A 14,427-nucleotide genomic window follows, 5' to 3' on the forward strand; every position below is an offset into this window, starting at 1 on the left:
AGAGACATCACGATGCTGTTCAGCTATGTCTTAGAAACAGATCATTGGATACCTAAATTAAAAATTTAGAATTGCCTTATTCTGAGGTTAGATTTCTATTCCATCAATAAGTAGTGATGGGCAGAATCTTTCTAGGATGCCAGGGAGGAGTGGATTTGGGACTTTGTGCTCATGTAACATATACCCTGCCATCGTTGTTTGCAGGGATGGGCAGGATGAGGTACATAACAAATCAACTATCACGGCCTTACAATACAAGTTCTGTCCTTATATAAGTGTGTTGGCATTGTACAAACATGTGCAAGGGATGATGCTTTCATCACAATACATAGATGCTTGTTTTGTTATTCTGAGGTGTGTGGAAAAAAAAAAAGATCAGAGTACAAATCTAAGAAACAGATCAATGCTTCTTTAAATTTTTAACTCAGTTAGGTCTACCAGATTTGGGTGATGGAAATCAAAGGAACCACTAACTGGCAGGAAAGAATTAGGAATTTCTTTTTTTTTTTTTTTTTTGCCATCTAGTCAGATTTTTACCTCCCCAGAGCTGGTAGTTCTACACTGAGCCAGATCGGTGTAGTGATTAAGGCATTAGGCTAGAAACCTGATGACATGGAGTTCTACTCCTTTCTTAGGCACAAAGCCAATTGGATAACCTTGGGCCAGACACTTTCTCTCACTCCTAGGAAGGAGACAACAGCAAACCACATTAAAAAAACATTGCCAAGAAAACCGCAGTTACCAGATGTCAACACTGACTCAAAGGCATAAAAGAATCTCCACCCTGAGATAGTAGTTGGAACTAGATGTTAAAATGTGCACTAAAAAAAAAAAAAGACAGCGTACTTAATTGGCATGCTTATATATCCAAATTTTATTTCATGTTTATAGGAATCATATTCTATTATAGAGGGATGAGAGTATCTCAAGGAGAACTTCTGAGATATCTTATACACCACACATTATTATGAAAAAAAAAGTCTGTTTAACTATAGCCTTTTCCATGTTGATATGCTTGGATACCCCTCCCATCATCACACCCCATTCTGCAATAATAAAAATTATATGGTTGCATTTAAAATGCCTACCTTTAAAGGCATGTACCATGTTGAGAATAGCTATTTGGAGTACTTATGAATCTCAAACAAGTCTGTCTTTAAAGGAAAAACTGGCACAGGAATCTTACAATAATACTAATTTAACTTGCTGCACAAAAATTATCATGAAATTGGCACAATGACAGCTTTGTGGTACTCTTTTGTGCAGTGCAGCCATGTTTTTCGTGAGCTGCAGTTAATGTAAATGCTTAGCTACATATTACTGACAGTGTTAATGAAATGTACGTTCATTCTGCATTGTGCTTATGGTGTAACTCAGTAAGAGAGTTTGAGTTGGGCTAATTGAGCAGCCTATTAATGTTAGAATAAACAATTTAGTTTATGTTGGATACCACTAAAGAAGCATCAATGAGGCAAATTATAGATCAGGAAAACATAGGATTCATGTTGAGCATTATTTCTTGATGTGTTTTTCTGGGAAACTGTTTTTTGAAGTGTTCCAAACAACGGAATGTTTACTCCAATAAAAGTAGAATTGTATCACCATATTAAACCAGTTATAATTCTCAAAAGCATTTTTCAAATTCTCTTCACTAAAATTTCATTTTATTTTATTTTTTTGGCAATCAAAGAAGCTTGGGTGAACTAGATTCATGCTGAAGGAGTGGGTCATTTGAATCTGGGTCCTTGCAACAATGACTCATGCCCTTATCATAGGGCAGTGCCTATTGTGATGTGCTTTACTTGGGGCTGTCATGAAGACCACTTGGAAACTAAAGTTGGTCCAATATTGCATCCACTCAGTTCTTGGCCAGTGACACTGCTATAGTCACATTACAATGCTTTTGTAGATGTTGCACCAGTTTCTAGTAATTTTAACAGAATAACAGAGTTGGAAAGGACCTTGGAGGTTTTCCAGTTCAACCCCCTGCTTAAGCAAAAACCCTATACTATTTCAGACAAATGGTTGTCCAGTCTTTTCTTAAAAACCTCCAGCATCAGAGTACCCACAACTTCTGGAGGCAAGTTATTCCAATGATGAATTATTCTAGTTGTGAATAAATTTTTCCTTAGTTCTAGGTTGTTTCTCTCCTTGATTAGTTTCCATCCATTGCTTCTAGTTCTGCCTTCAGGTGCTTTGAAGAATAGGTTGGTCACCGTCTTCTTTGTGGCAGGTCCTTAGATATTGGAACACTGCTATCATGTCACTCCTAGTCCTTTTCATTAAAGATTTCATTAAAGTTTCTGATTGCAATTCAAAGTTCTGGTTAATCTATGAAGTTCTATGTGGCTTGATTCCTGGATACTTAAGTAACTGTCTTCTTCAGGCAGTTCTTCATTACTTGGCAATAAAGAACCTATCTGGTATGATGTCAATGGAGGGCAACCTTGGGGCTTCTTGCCTAAAAGGGGTAGTGCTGATGATAAATCCTCTCAATTGTTTCTTCTTTAGCTGTGAAGGGGTCCTCCTGCCCCAAAGGGTAGACAATATTTTAAGAGGATGGAAAAACCAATTATGTCAAGTATTTGTCAAGTAATGGGATCATCAGGATTTGGGCTGTGGATTAGTTGCATTGTTTGTAAAGATTTTATAATGTTTAATTTTACCATGGCTTTTGTTGATGGTGGTTATTCTGTTGGTCATTTTTGACAACTATCCAGAATCTAACAATGGAATAGAAATTTGTAAAATAAATAAGTAAGCTAACTAAAATTAGGACTGAGCAAAACTTTTGAAAGATGCTGTACAAAATTTATGACAGCAAATAAAAACCTCTCTTCAAATAATTAAATATGATTCGACTCCTGGATACTTTAGCAACTGTGTTCTTCAGGCAGTTCTTCATGACTTGCAATAAAGAATCTATCTGGTATGATGTCTGTGGGAGAGCAAGCTCATCTAAAGCTCATATAACTGTTCCTGACTGCAAGCATGTCCGTGCCTAGTAATCTCATTTCATTGGCAGTCATAACAAAAATATTGCCTGTCTAAATACACAAATGTGCAAATAATTGGAAGAAGGCTTTTGAAGCAGCTGAATGAAGTTCCCAAAGGATGTGGCTCCTTTAATCATTTAAGAGAGGTGCTTTGTTTGCACTAAAGTATTTTGTGGACACCTAATTTGAACTCTTTGCACAGCTCTAGGTAAAATGATAAATATAAATACAAGGGTAGTCCACTGGAAGTTTATAAAATTGAGTGAAACTTCAGAAACCCAAAGAAGTCCCAGTGGTCTGCAGTTGATATCTGACAAATATTCTTCTTGAATAGGTTTCACTCAATTCAATTGTACTTATTCCAAGTATGATTTTAGCTTATGGTTATGGAATGTGTCTTTAAACATTAATTCGCTTCAAGGAGCATTTAGAATCAAAATGATGTACTATAGTGCTTCATGTCTTACAGGAATAAAAATATCTTTGAACACTGAAACCTAGTCTTCTATATAGAGAAAGGGTCTGTTAGGCTACACTTCAGTACCTGACATTTAAATTGTGTGAATAGAACAATAAGCAAGACTGTTCTGACAGAATATGATTATGAAATCACAAGCCCCAATCATTTCCATAGTCTTTTCCTGCCAGAGGAATAGTTAATCTGATTTGTTTCAAGAGCAAAATGTGATTTTGACTGAGTTGTGCTAAGAATAACTGGAAGAGTTCCTGTTGCAGAACTCTCAATAAATAAGCTGTTGATAAATTTCTAGAGACTGATAGCTATGCTTCCTAGCAGGAAAGTCCAGAATTCTGAAGTCTGTATAAATAGAAAGAATAATTCAGTATAGACCTAAGGATCATTCTTCTGGCTTAAAACACAAAAATTTACAGTATATGACTGGGCTTTGTTTGAAACCAGAACTGTAGAGAAAATTATCAAACAATAAATTATTTTTATTCATTAGTTTAATCATTGTAATGAAATGTCATTAATATAGACTCACAATGGGACAAAACAAAGACTTACATGCTGCTTTTTTTTTTTAAGCAGGCTTCAACTACTGAGACAGAAATTGGACCTATGAGACTGACACAAGATCCTATTCAGGTAGGACTTCTTTTATTTGGCAATAAAAAACCTATCTGTCTTTACCAATAAACATTAAGTTCTACAGCCCCCCCCCCCAAAAAAACTCATTTTGTAGGGTTTAAGAATCCTTTAAAGATACTTGGGGGATACCTCCTGGAAGTTTAAGAAAGTCTACAGATAGATAGACGATAGATGATAGATAGATAGATAGATAGATAGATAGATAGATAGATAGATAGATAGATAAAAAGAGCCGAGGTGGCGCAGTGGTTAGAGTGCAGTACTGCAGCTACTTCAGCTGACTGCTAGTTCACAGATCAGTGGATCAAATCTCACCGGCTCAAGGTTGACTCAGCCTTCCATCTTCTGAGGTGAGTAAAATGGGGACCCAGATTGTTGGGGGAAATATGCTATTTAGTATACTGTCTTTGGTGTAAGCCGCCCAGAGTCTTCGGAGAGTGGGCGGCATAGAAATATGACTAATAAAATAATAAAATAAAGATAGATAGATAGATAGCAATAGCAATAGCACTTAGACTTATATACCGCTTTACAGTGCTTTCCAACCCTCTCTAAGGCTTACAAAGTCAGCATATTGACCCCAATAATTTGGGTGATAGGTAGGTAGGTAGGTAGGTAGGTAGGTAGGTAGGTAGATAGATAGATAGATAGATAGATAGATAGATAGATAGATAGATAGATAGATAGTCTAGATGTATATTATTCACTGAACTGAAAGGTGGAGGTAGTGGCATCATTATATTCTGGACCATTGATGACATCATTAGAAATGAAATAGACATAGTTAAGAATAGAAACTTTATAGACACATTCACAAGCTCACACATATCCCTTCGGCAATATAAAGCTTATGTCTTTAAAAGTAAAAATAACATTCAAATATGTACACACATTTAAAACATTGCTTTTTATTTCTTGCTTTTGAAAAGTGAATGCATCCATGGGGGCTATGAGGATATTTAAAAAATAATAATTTAATACTAAACATTACTGAGTCAATTATACAGTGAAAGAGTTAGTTTAGTTGTTACTTTATTTTATTTTATTTTATTTTATTGTCATAGGCTAAAATTATTGTTTTAAATGCATAGTAATTTTAAACTATCTTCTGTATTTTTATAGGTATTGTTAATCTTTGCAAAAGAAGACAAACAGAGTGATGGATTCTGGTGGGCTTGTAATAAAGCTGGGTATAGGTGTAACATTGCTCGGACACCAGAATCAGCACTTGAATGCTTTCTTGATAAACATCATGAAATAATTGTTATAGATTATCGAAACCCCAGACACTTTGATGCAGAAGCCATCTGTAGGTAATTACTTATTCTTGTATTTCATATGACCCTGGCAGTATAGGAAAATACTATTATGCAATTTCTATATTCACTTCCTAACTTTAGTATCGAAACTGTTTCTGGACAATTGAGTGGGCTGTCATATGATGAGATGTTCTTCCATATGAAATCAATGTGTGAAATCTCTGAATATAAAAAAAGTTAGATTTTAAGGAGAAGGATTTATCAATTCTCTACATGGGGCATATATGAGAAAGAGGTAAAAAAAATCAAGGTGATAGCTGCATCCTTTTTATATGTGTTACATGTGCAACATATATGAAAAAGCAGCAGGGCTTTGATCATGGAGTCATGGCAACTTCCCAGTCTGTGGAGGTTCTAGGAAGATGTTTTCATATGCCAGAATCTTGTGGAACCAGGGTATTTCTTCCTTGTTCTGTCTTCCAATGACAGGCATAAAGTCAAATAAAAGACATGCCTGGGAGATGGCTCTCCATAAACCAAAAATAAGATCAGGAGTCTTGCTGAGAAAGTAAAGACTAAACTGACCATTGCTCTGGCCATTTTAACTGATGGTTGGGTCAGATGCATTTATATCAGGGGTGAAATCCAGCAGGTTCGGGAGAATCGGTAGCGGAAATTTTGAGCAGTTCAGAGAACCGACAAATACCACCTCTGGCTGGCCCCAGAGTGGGGAGGGAATGGGGATTTTTCAGTATCCTTCCCCTGGAGTGGGGTGGAAATGGAGATTTTGCAGTATCCTTCCCCTGCCACGCCCACCAAGCCACATCCACCAAGCCACACCACACCCACCAAGCCACGCCCACAGAACCGGTAGTTTAAAAAAATTGGATTTCACCTCTGATCTATATTGCAGATAGTTACTTACATAGCAGTGCAGTTAATGATCAGATCCTCCGAAGTCCATCCATTAAGGCATTTATGAAATTCAATTCCTGTATAAACAGTAGAAGTACATTCTATTGATTATCCCTGGCTGGTCGGATGAAGCATGCAAATACAAAAAAAGTAACATAGAAAAATTAAACTCAAAAGTAAAATCAAAGTAAACGTTTTTACCTCTGGACCCTGGACCTCCACACGTTATTTATAGTAGTAGCATCATTAGTAATCTGAGGAGTTTCAAAAATTTTGTAATTATTCTGATATGCTATGGCAAATCCAAGAGTGTATTTTCATGACTGCTAAACAAAATTTGTCTGTGAAATATGTAATATTGATCTGATAATGGGATAGGAGGAATGAGATCTATATTTCATCTTCTATGCCAGAAAAGTCTTTTAGAAGGGGCATGTTTAATATGGCTCATAAATCTCTGTAAAAACTGCAAAATAACAAAACAAGGCCTACATCCTCTGTTGCATGAGAACCATAGTAGCAAAAAAATTCAAAACAGTGGATCTTATCATGTCTAACAGCTGAAGGTAATATGTCAAATGTGGCTAGGAAAAATGCTCTTGAAGTCTGATATTTGATGGAAAAAAATGGCAACAATCAGCTGGGCTGGCATAGAGAAGCATAAATGAAGACTTAGCCAGATTCTAATTTATAGACTAGGTTCTGGAGTACACAAACATGTAATTTGTTTCAAATCATATATACTGCAAAAGAGCCAATAGATGTTTTGCTTTAACACTGCGTCTAAGCTCTGCCTAAAACTTGTATCTTCAGCATTAAGTACATGTGTAAAAAATCAGGATACTGCAGTAGAATGATGAAAATGAGGCTTATATTGCTTTTCTTGGGAAAGGACACATGATCCCATATTCAGGATCTTGTGACAAAAAAATCACTGTTTTGTTATAATAAGCTGAGCGGGATAATTGAATAATCAGTCACTATGGGCTTTGATAGAACCTTGTTCTTGCCAGCTTTATAGAAGCCAAAACTGTTATGTTAAGCTTTGAACAACCCATATTCCTTCTCTGACTGCTGACCACCATCCATATAGTCCATATAATGTTTCAGTTGAATGACTTCTGAGACAATATCCTTCTAACGGAAGAGTTTTAGCCAATATAATCTATTTAGAATTCAAAACCCAAGTTTAATAAGGACTCTCTTCTTACTAGCCTGCATAACTACAGATATGCTTTCAGTATATTGGTTCTATATGATCCAATCTTGCTTGCCAAGAATCTGTTTCAATTTAGCAGAATTTATTGTTTCATCTGTTTTTTTAGCAATCTAGGCCTGGCCTTTCATAAAATAGAACAGTGAGTAAAACAACATTCGATTTGCTTGCTGTCTTTACACTGTGTAAAAACAGAGAGAGAGAGAATAAGATTCACATAATTATGCAACCCATTTTAAAATGTGGTTGGTAAATTTTTGTTAATAAAATTGTTTAATCAAATATGGCCTGAACTTTCTTCATTCCAGGTCAATTCGTGCTACAAAACCTGCTGAACATACTGTGATAATAGCTGTTACCTTACAAGTGTAAGTATTTTGGGGACGCATGCTTATTTTATATACTTTTTTTAATGGGTATGGTTATTCAGTGAATAAGTAGCAGTTTCTTATGAACATCTTAGTTTATGTCAGTGGATAAGCTGAGGCCCCATACCTGCATACAACTCTTTAAAGCCTGTAGTGTCCGCTGAAGACCACCAAATATTGTAATGGTTAATGGGGACAGAAGGAGAACTATGTAGCTCTCAAATATAATTACATTTGATTTTAATTAAATGTAAATGTAATAAAAACTAGCTTTGTTCTGGTGAAAGGTACTACTTTCTGGACTGCCATTATCAACATGTCATTGAAATTCATTTTTTTCCCGGCCTAGAAAATGATCAGAAAACCATCAGAAGATTCTTTTGACACATAAATCATTACATGGTTGAAACCTCATTTAGAAACCATTAGGACATGGTATGGTTGCTCCTGGAAGGAAACTTGAGATCAAAGCAAACAACGCTCAAGCCTTCTCTGCAGCAGAGTTTCTGACAGGGGTTCCAAGAGACGAGTTCAAACCTTTTACCATCAAACACCATACAAACCACAGCTTAGTTGGGTTTTTCTGTGCCCATCTTAGCAACACATAAAAAAGACCAAATTTTAGAAAATTCATAATAGTTGGGAAGCTGAAAGAACAACAATAAATATATCCATCATGAGTTGTCATTTGTGAATGCAACATGAATATTTCTTTGGCAGTAAGGAAGGGTGCCTCTCCGTGTCTCCATTTTTTTTTCTTGTGGCCTCCAGAGCTTCTCAGAATGATCTTTGCAAAATTTGGCAGCAAATGTATGGTTTTTCATGTGACTTTTATTTTTTAAAAAAACCCCAAAAGCATGACACACCTATTTTGATTTTTAAAAAAATCAAGGAAAGAAAAACCAAGCCTTTTAGTCTTGCTCTCTCTGAAGATGTTACTACAGTTCTGCCATTTCTTCTGTAGTCCATAGAGATATTAACCTCCCCACACCAAAATAAAATACAACCACAAAAAATGGATTTTTTGAATGATTGATTGATTCAGTGCCATCATGTTGGTGTGGTATCAACTCTTAGCAACCGCATACATCGACTCTATTGACTGATAATATATTTTGTATTTCTGTAGATCTGCTGGTCAGGAAGAAGCTTCTGTTCTCCCACTTCTCCATGCGGGATTTAATAGGGTATGTTAAAGTTATTGCAGATTGCTTAGGCCATAAACAATTGATTTATCAACCTTCATGTCAACATGACATTCGTGTTGTTGTCATGCAAGCATTTGTTGCATGTGACAACTGCGGCCCCTTCAGCTCCTCCACATTTTAGTCCATAAATAAACACTAAGTTATAGGAGTATTATTGTTGGCTAGATATAAGGGGGTGAAAAGATACTGACAAATAAATTTCTACAAGCCTGGACATGATTTCCTGTAATAGAGACCAAGAAAAGTGTGTTCAGTTTGAAAATAAGGTTGTCTAATGTAATCACATAAATCATCTGTAACTGCCTCAAGCTCTGTATTTGCTGGTGCAGCATAGCCAATGCTGATTGAAAAAGAACTCAAGAAATTGGTTGGAATTTTGCCTTCACAATCACTATGTAAAGAGAAAATAGGCCTGGGTGGTGGGGTTAGGAAGGAGGATCACACCTTTCCTAGCAGCATGTTGGACTGTGTAAAAGAAACAGATTTCAGAAATTAAAAAGAAAAATGTGCTACACAAGGAATTGTTGATTTAGGATCACAGCTTCTGTTACTAAACAAGGCAGCTAATAATAATAATAATAATAATAATAATAATAATAATAATAATAATAATAATAATAATAATAATAATAATAATAATTTTATTTCTATACCGCCCTTCTCCCGAAGGACTCAGGGCGGTGTACAGCCAATTTAAAAACACAAGACACAACAATAATTAAAAATTAAAATAATTAAATAGATTTGGCCGATTTAAAACCCCAAAAATTAAAATACCCCAATTTAAAATTATTATATTGACAGCCCTGCCTGGCGGAACAACAGGGTCTTCAGTGCGCAGCGGAACACCCGGAGGTCGGAGATCTTACGTATTTCCGGGGGCAGTTCATTCCACAGGGTTGGGGCTCCCACAGAGAAGGCCCTCCCCCTGGGTGTCGCCAGCCGACATAACTTGGCTGATGGCACCCTGAGGAGACCCTCTCTGTGGGAACGGACTGGTCGGTGGGAGGCTATTGGTGGCAGAAGACGGTCTCGAAGGTACCCGGGTCCTGTGCCATGGAGCGCTTTAAAGGTGGTAACCAATACCTTGAATCGCACCCGGAAGACCACTGAGAGCCAGTGCAGCTCGCGCAGGAGGGGTGTCACGCGGGCACAACGAGGTGCGCCCATAACCACCCGCACGGCCGCATTCTGGACCAGCTGGAGCCTCCGAGTGCTCTTCAAGGGGAGCCCCATGTAGAGAGCATTAAGTGACTCCTGCCCAATTTTATTACCTTTTTGCCATGGTTATTAAGCGAATCACTGCTGTTGTTAAGTGAATCACATGGTCATTTAGCAAATCTGGCTTCTTGACTTAATTTGTTAGAACATTGCTGGGAGGGTCACAAATGGCAATGACATGTCCCTGGGATGCTGCCACTATCATAAATATACGCCAGTTGCCAAGCACCCAATTTTTGATCACTTGGGTTTGCTGCGATCGTTTATGATTGGGACAATCATAAATCACTTTTTTCATCAGAGTTGTAACTTGGAATAGTAGCCAAACGAATAATTGTAAGTTGGGGACTACCTCTAAATGATTTAAATTAAACCTCAGATTTCTTGCCAGATTTCATTCTTGAAGATGTACTCTTTTACTTAGCTCTATGTTTTTGGAATATCTTGATAGGTGAGATTTGTCCCATTAAGCCTTCATTCTATGGTTGTTGTTTTTTCTGAAAGAACAAAGCTTTAGTTAGCCTTTACTTAACTGATGTTACTTTTTAAAAATCAGTCTCCCTTCTAACTTTTAGTTCCATCCTTTTAGCATGCCTCCTTGCTATATGTATCTTCCTGTTTTCATAATATACCATATGGTCCTGCAAAAATATTGCATTTATTGGCTCCTTATGATGTAATTGTTACTGATATATTTGTTGACCTCTCCCCTCAGATATTTAAGTGTACAAAGTACTCTGATGAGACTTATTACATACACCACTATTTCTCTCTCTAAATTGTTTTTTTTTTTCTGAGAATGCTTCAGCAGGAAACATTCTCTCTCGCCATCAGCCATCAATACATTTATGAACTATCTGGAAAAAAGCTGATATAGAAGGGAAATAGAAAAGACACTAAGACTTAGGTTTAGGATAAGAAGAATAGAATAGAATAGAATAGAATAGAATAGAATAGAATAGAATAGAATAGAATAGAATAGAATAGAATAGAATAGAATAGAATAGAATTCTTTATTGGCCAAATGTGATTGGATACACAAGGAATTTGTCTTTGGCACATATGCTCTAAGTGTACATAAAGAAAAATAAAATACATTCATCAAGAATCATAAGATACAACACTTAGTGATAGTCATAGGTTACTAATAAGCAATCAAACGGTCATTCATGCCCTCGTCACTTCCCATCTGGACTACTGTAATGCTCTCTACATGGGGCTCCCCTTGAAGAGCACTCGGAGGCTCCAACTTGTCCAAAATGCGGCTGCGTGGGTGATTATGGGAGCGACACGACGCACCCATGTAACACCTCTCCTGCGCGAGCTGCACTGGCTGCCGGTGGTCTTCCAGCTGCGGTTCAAGGTGATGGTTACCATCTTTAAAGCGCTCCATGGCTTAGGACCTGGGTACTTACGAGATTGCCTTCTGCCACCGATAGCCTCCCACCGGCCAATATGCTCCCACAGAGAGGGACTCCTCAGGGTGCTGTCAGCCAAACAATGTTGATTGGCGACCCCCAGGGGGAGGGCGTTCTCTTTGGGGGCACCTGCCCTCTGGAATGAACTGCCTCCAGAGATACGTATGATCCCTGACCTACGTACCTTTCGCCGTGCCCTTAAGACCTTACTATTTCAACAGGCTGGGCTGGCTTAAATAATTTTAATGGGTATTTTAGTTTCTTAGTTTTTAATAAGGGCCAAATTATTTAATATGTTTTAAACTGTTTTTAAATTTTATGGAGCTATGTTATTTTATTGTGGCTGTGCACCATCCTGAGTCCTTCGGGAGAAGGGCGGTATAAAAATGTAAATAATAAATAAATAAATAAATAAAATTGTAGTAGGAAATAAAACAATATAAATTGTAAAGATACAAGCAATATGGTTATAGTCATGAATGGGAAGAGATAGGTACTAGGAAGGATGAGAAGAATAATAGTAATACAAATACAGTCTTAGTAAATAATTTGACAGTGTTGTGGGAATTGGTTGTTTAGCAGAGTGATGACATTTGGGGAAAAACTGTCCTTGTGAAGAAACTGCAGCTGGAAGGAAGATAACTGAAGAGAGCATCAGGAAGTGTTATGAAGGCCTATAGGACAACCTAAGGGAAAGGGAGAAGAAAAGAAAAGGAATTGTGATGGTAGTGTGTTACTCTGAATGGGAGCATTATAAATACTAAAACTTTGTAACCACTAGATCTAAGTTCATATGAAATTAGGGCTAGACAACACCTTACCTACTGGAATCCCAAATGACTCTAAGTAAAAAGTCAATGAAATTGACTTTTATTTTCTTAAAAAAGGGAAGCTGCCTGATGTAAAAGAAAGCCCCCAATCTCTAGCATCCAATGCTTTTGGATCCTATAGGGAGAGTAAATATATTCAGATAACTAAGATACAGTATAGTGTAAAGAAATAATTGCAAGTAGCAAGTTGATATTTTGTGGCTGGCCATCCCATCTAAATATTTGATAAAAATGTGTAAAGGCTCTAATATTCCATGTCTGTCCACTGAACCCAAAAGGTTGCTTACCCCTGCTGATAACCATCTCTTATATTTTCATCCTCCACTGGCATGAATCATAACCAACTGAGATTTCTTTCTTATCTTTCTTGCATATTTGCACACTTGCCATCAGAGCAGCAACAATAATAACCAACTTGTTCAGACAAAGTCCCCTGCCATCGTTAGCCTGCGCAGTATATTTCATAAGTTGCAGGAAAAAAAAAGATAAGCATAACAAAGAATGGACGTTAACGTAATTATTGAACAGAGTAACAGAGGCACTTCCTATGCCTCAGTGATTAACTTGAACGGTTGTTTGTTCAAGGAGAAAAAAGCTGAGACTCCCTTCTTCCTTACCTAATAAATATCCTTCTTTCCTTCTAAACATAATTCTTTATAAGTAAAGTTCATAACTACATAATAAATAGAAAAGTAAATTAAAAGTATCATACTTACCAATTAATAAATCATATATTTAAATATTAGAATTATCCTTTCAAAATAGTATTTTTGTTATCTAATCCTGAAATGTGTATCAATATGCATACATTACTTTTTTGCATATGATCAATAAATTAATAAATCTTCATCTTTTTTTTTAATATGTAGATACCAAAGACAGTGCTTTTATTTGTTCCTTCATTTATATTTACCTAGCTGATCTCTACAACGTTACTAAGTTCATTTGTTTGGATTTCTAAGCAAAAATAGATGCTGTTTAACATACAACTTAATGTTTTCTAATTCTACTTTTCAATAAACAGTATTGCATCTTTTGGTTGCTATATTCTAACAATGGGAATCATGTCACTAGATTTCTGTTACATCTAATATATCCCACATGCATTTCTGTATGGAGAACTCATCTTGTTTATTTTCCATAATCTGAATTTTAGTTCAGAGTATGGGAAATAAACAAAATGAACTCAAACTCATAAAGGTTATGCGCTGCATGGGCCAATGAACTTTATAGGTCAATGTTCTTTCTGGCTTCTTCCACAAAATGGTTTTAAAAGCTCAGTTTCACAAACACTCCCACATTCTACTATATACAAATGTTCATTCAAGGTCCTTATTTCAGGGTTTTGTTTCAACCTTAATCAAGCTTAAAGCTTGTTCTGATAAACATATATTTATTTGTCCTTATGAAATACAACCCATTTTATGCCAGCAACACATCACCTGGGTAGCTCAGGCCATATCCCAGAAAGAAAATATCTTCCATTGATACCATTTGCAGAGCTAATCTTTCAATTGCAGTATTCTTATTTCTATTTCCTCTCCCCTTTCATAGAGTGGAAGGATGGATGAGAATTTACCTGACCTGCGGGATCTTGAGATTCTTTTCGTGTATCATTTATCCACTTATATTTTAGGAAGGGAAATTGCTGGTGGACTTGGTAAATGGTGATACTATATATAGTTAGACTGCATTCTCCTCGTCTTTTGTTGCAATGTCTCTTTTCTTTGAACTAATAAAACCTTGCCCATTCTCATTAGTTTGTCCTTTTGGGTATACTGTACCTGGCAATTTGGTGGCTAAAAGCATTTAAAATGCATCTCCTGAAGATTTTAGCATCTGTGCTAAGAGATACAGTCCTTCAGATAATCACACATTGCAAGGT

At 36.5% G+C, this 14,427-nt stretch overlaps 1 protein-coding gene across 2 annotated transcripts in view; it reads left to right on the plus strand.

Moving 5' to 3' along the window:
• The window catches only part of PDE8B (phosphodiesterase 8B), a 55,902-nt gene that overhangs the window by 12,107 nt on the left and 29,368 nt on the right, over window positions 1-14,427 (plus strand). For both annotated transcript variants that reach the window (XM_070938824.1, XM_070938823.1), the window contains exons 2-5: window positions 4,048-4,104; window positions 5,230-5,420; window positions 7,806-7,865; window positions 8,995-9,052. In XM_070938824.1, coding sequence (XP_070794925.1) covers window positions 4,048-4,104; window positions 5,230-5,420; window positions 7,806-7,865; window positions 8,995-9,052 — 366 coding nt within the window. The remainder of the gene's footprint in view (window positions 1-4,047; window positions 4,105-5,229; window positions 5,421-7,805; window positions 7,866-8,994; window positions 9,053-14,427) is intronic.

This window comes from Pituophis catenifer, unplaced genomic scaffold, assembly GCF_029215685.1.
Source record: "Pituophis catenifer annectens isolate HBS135680 unplaced genomic scaffold, rPitCat1.0.hap2 SCAF_2, whole genome shotgun sequence".
Lineage (NCBI taxonomy): Eukaryota > Metazoa > Chordata > Lepidosauria > Squamata > Colubridae > Pituophis > Pituophis catenifer.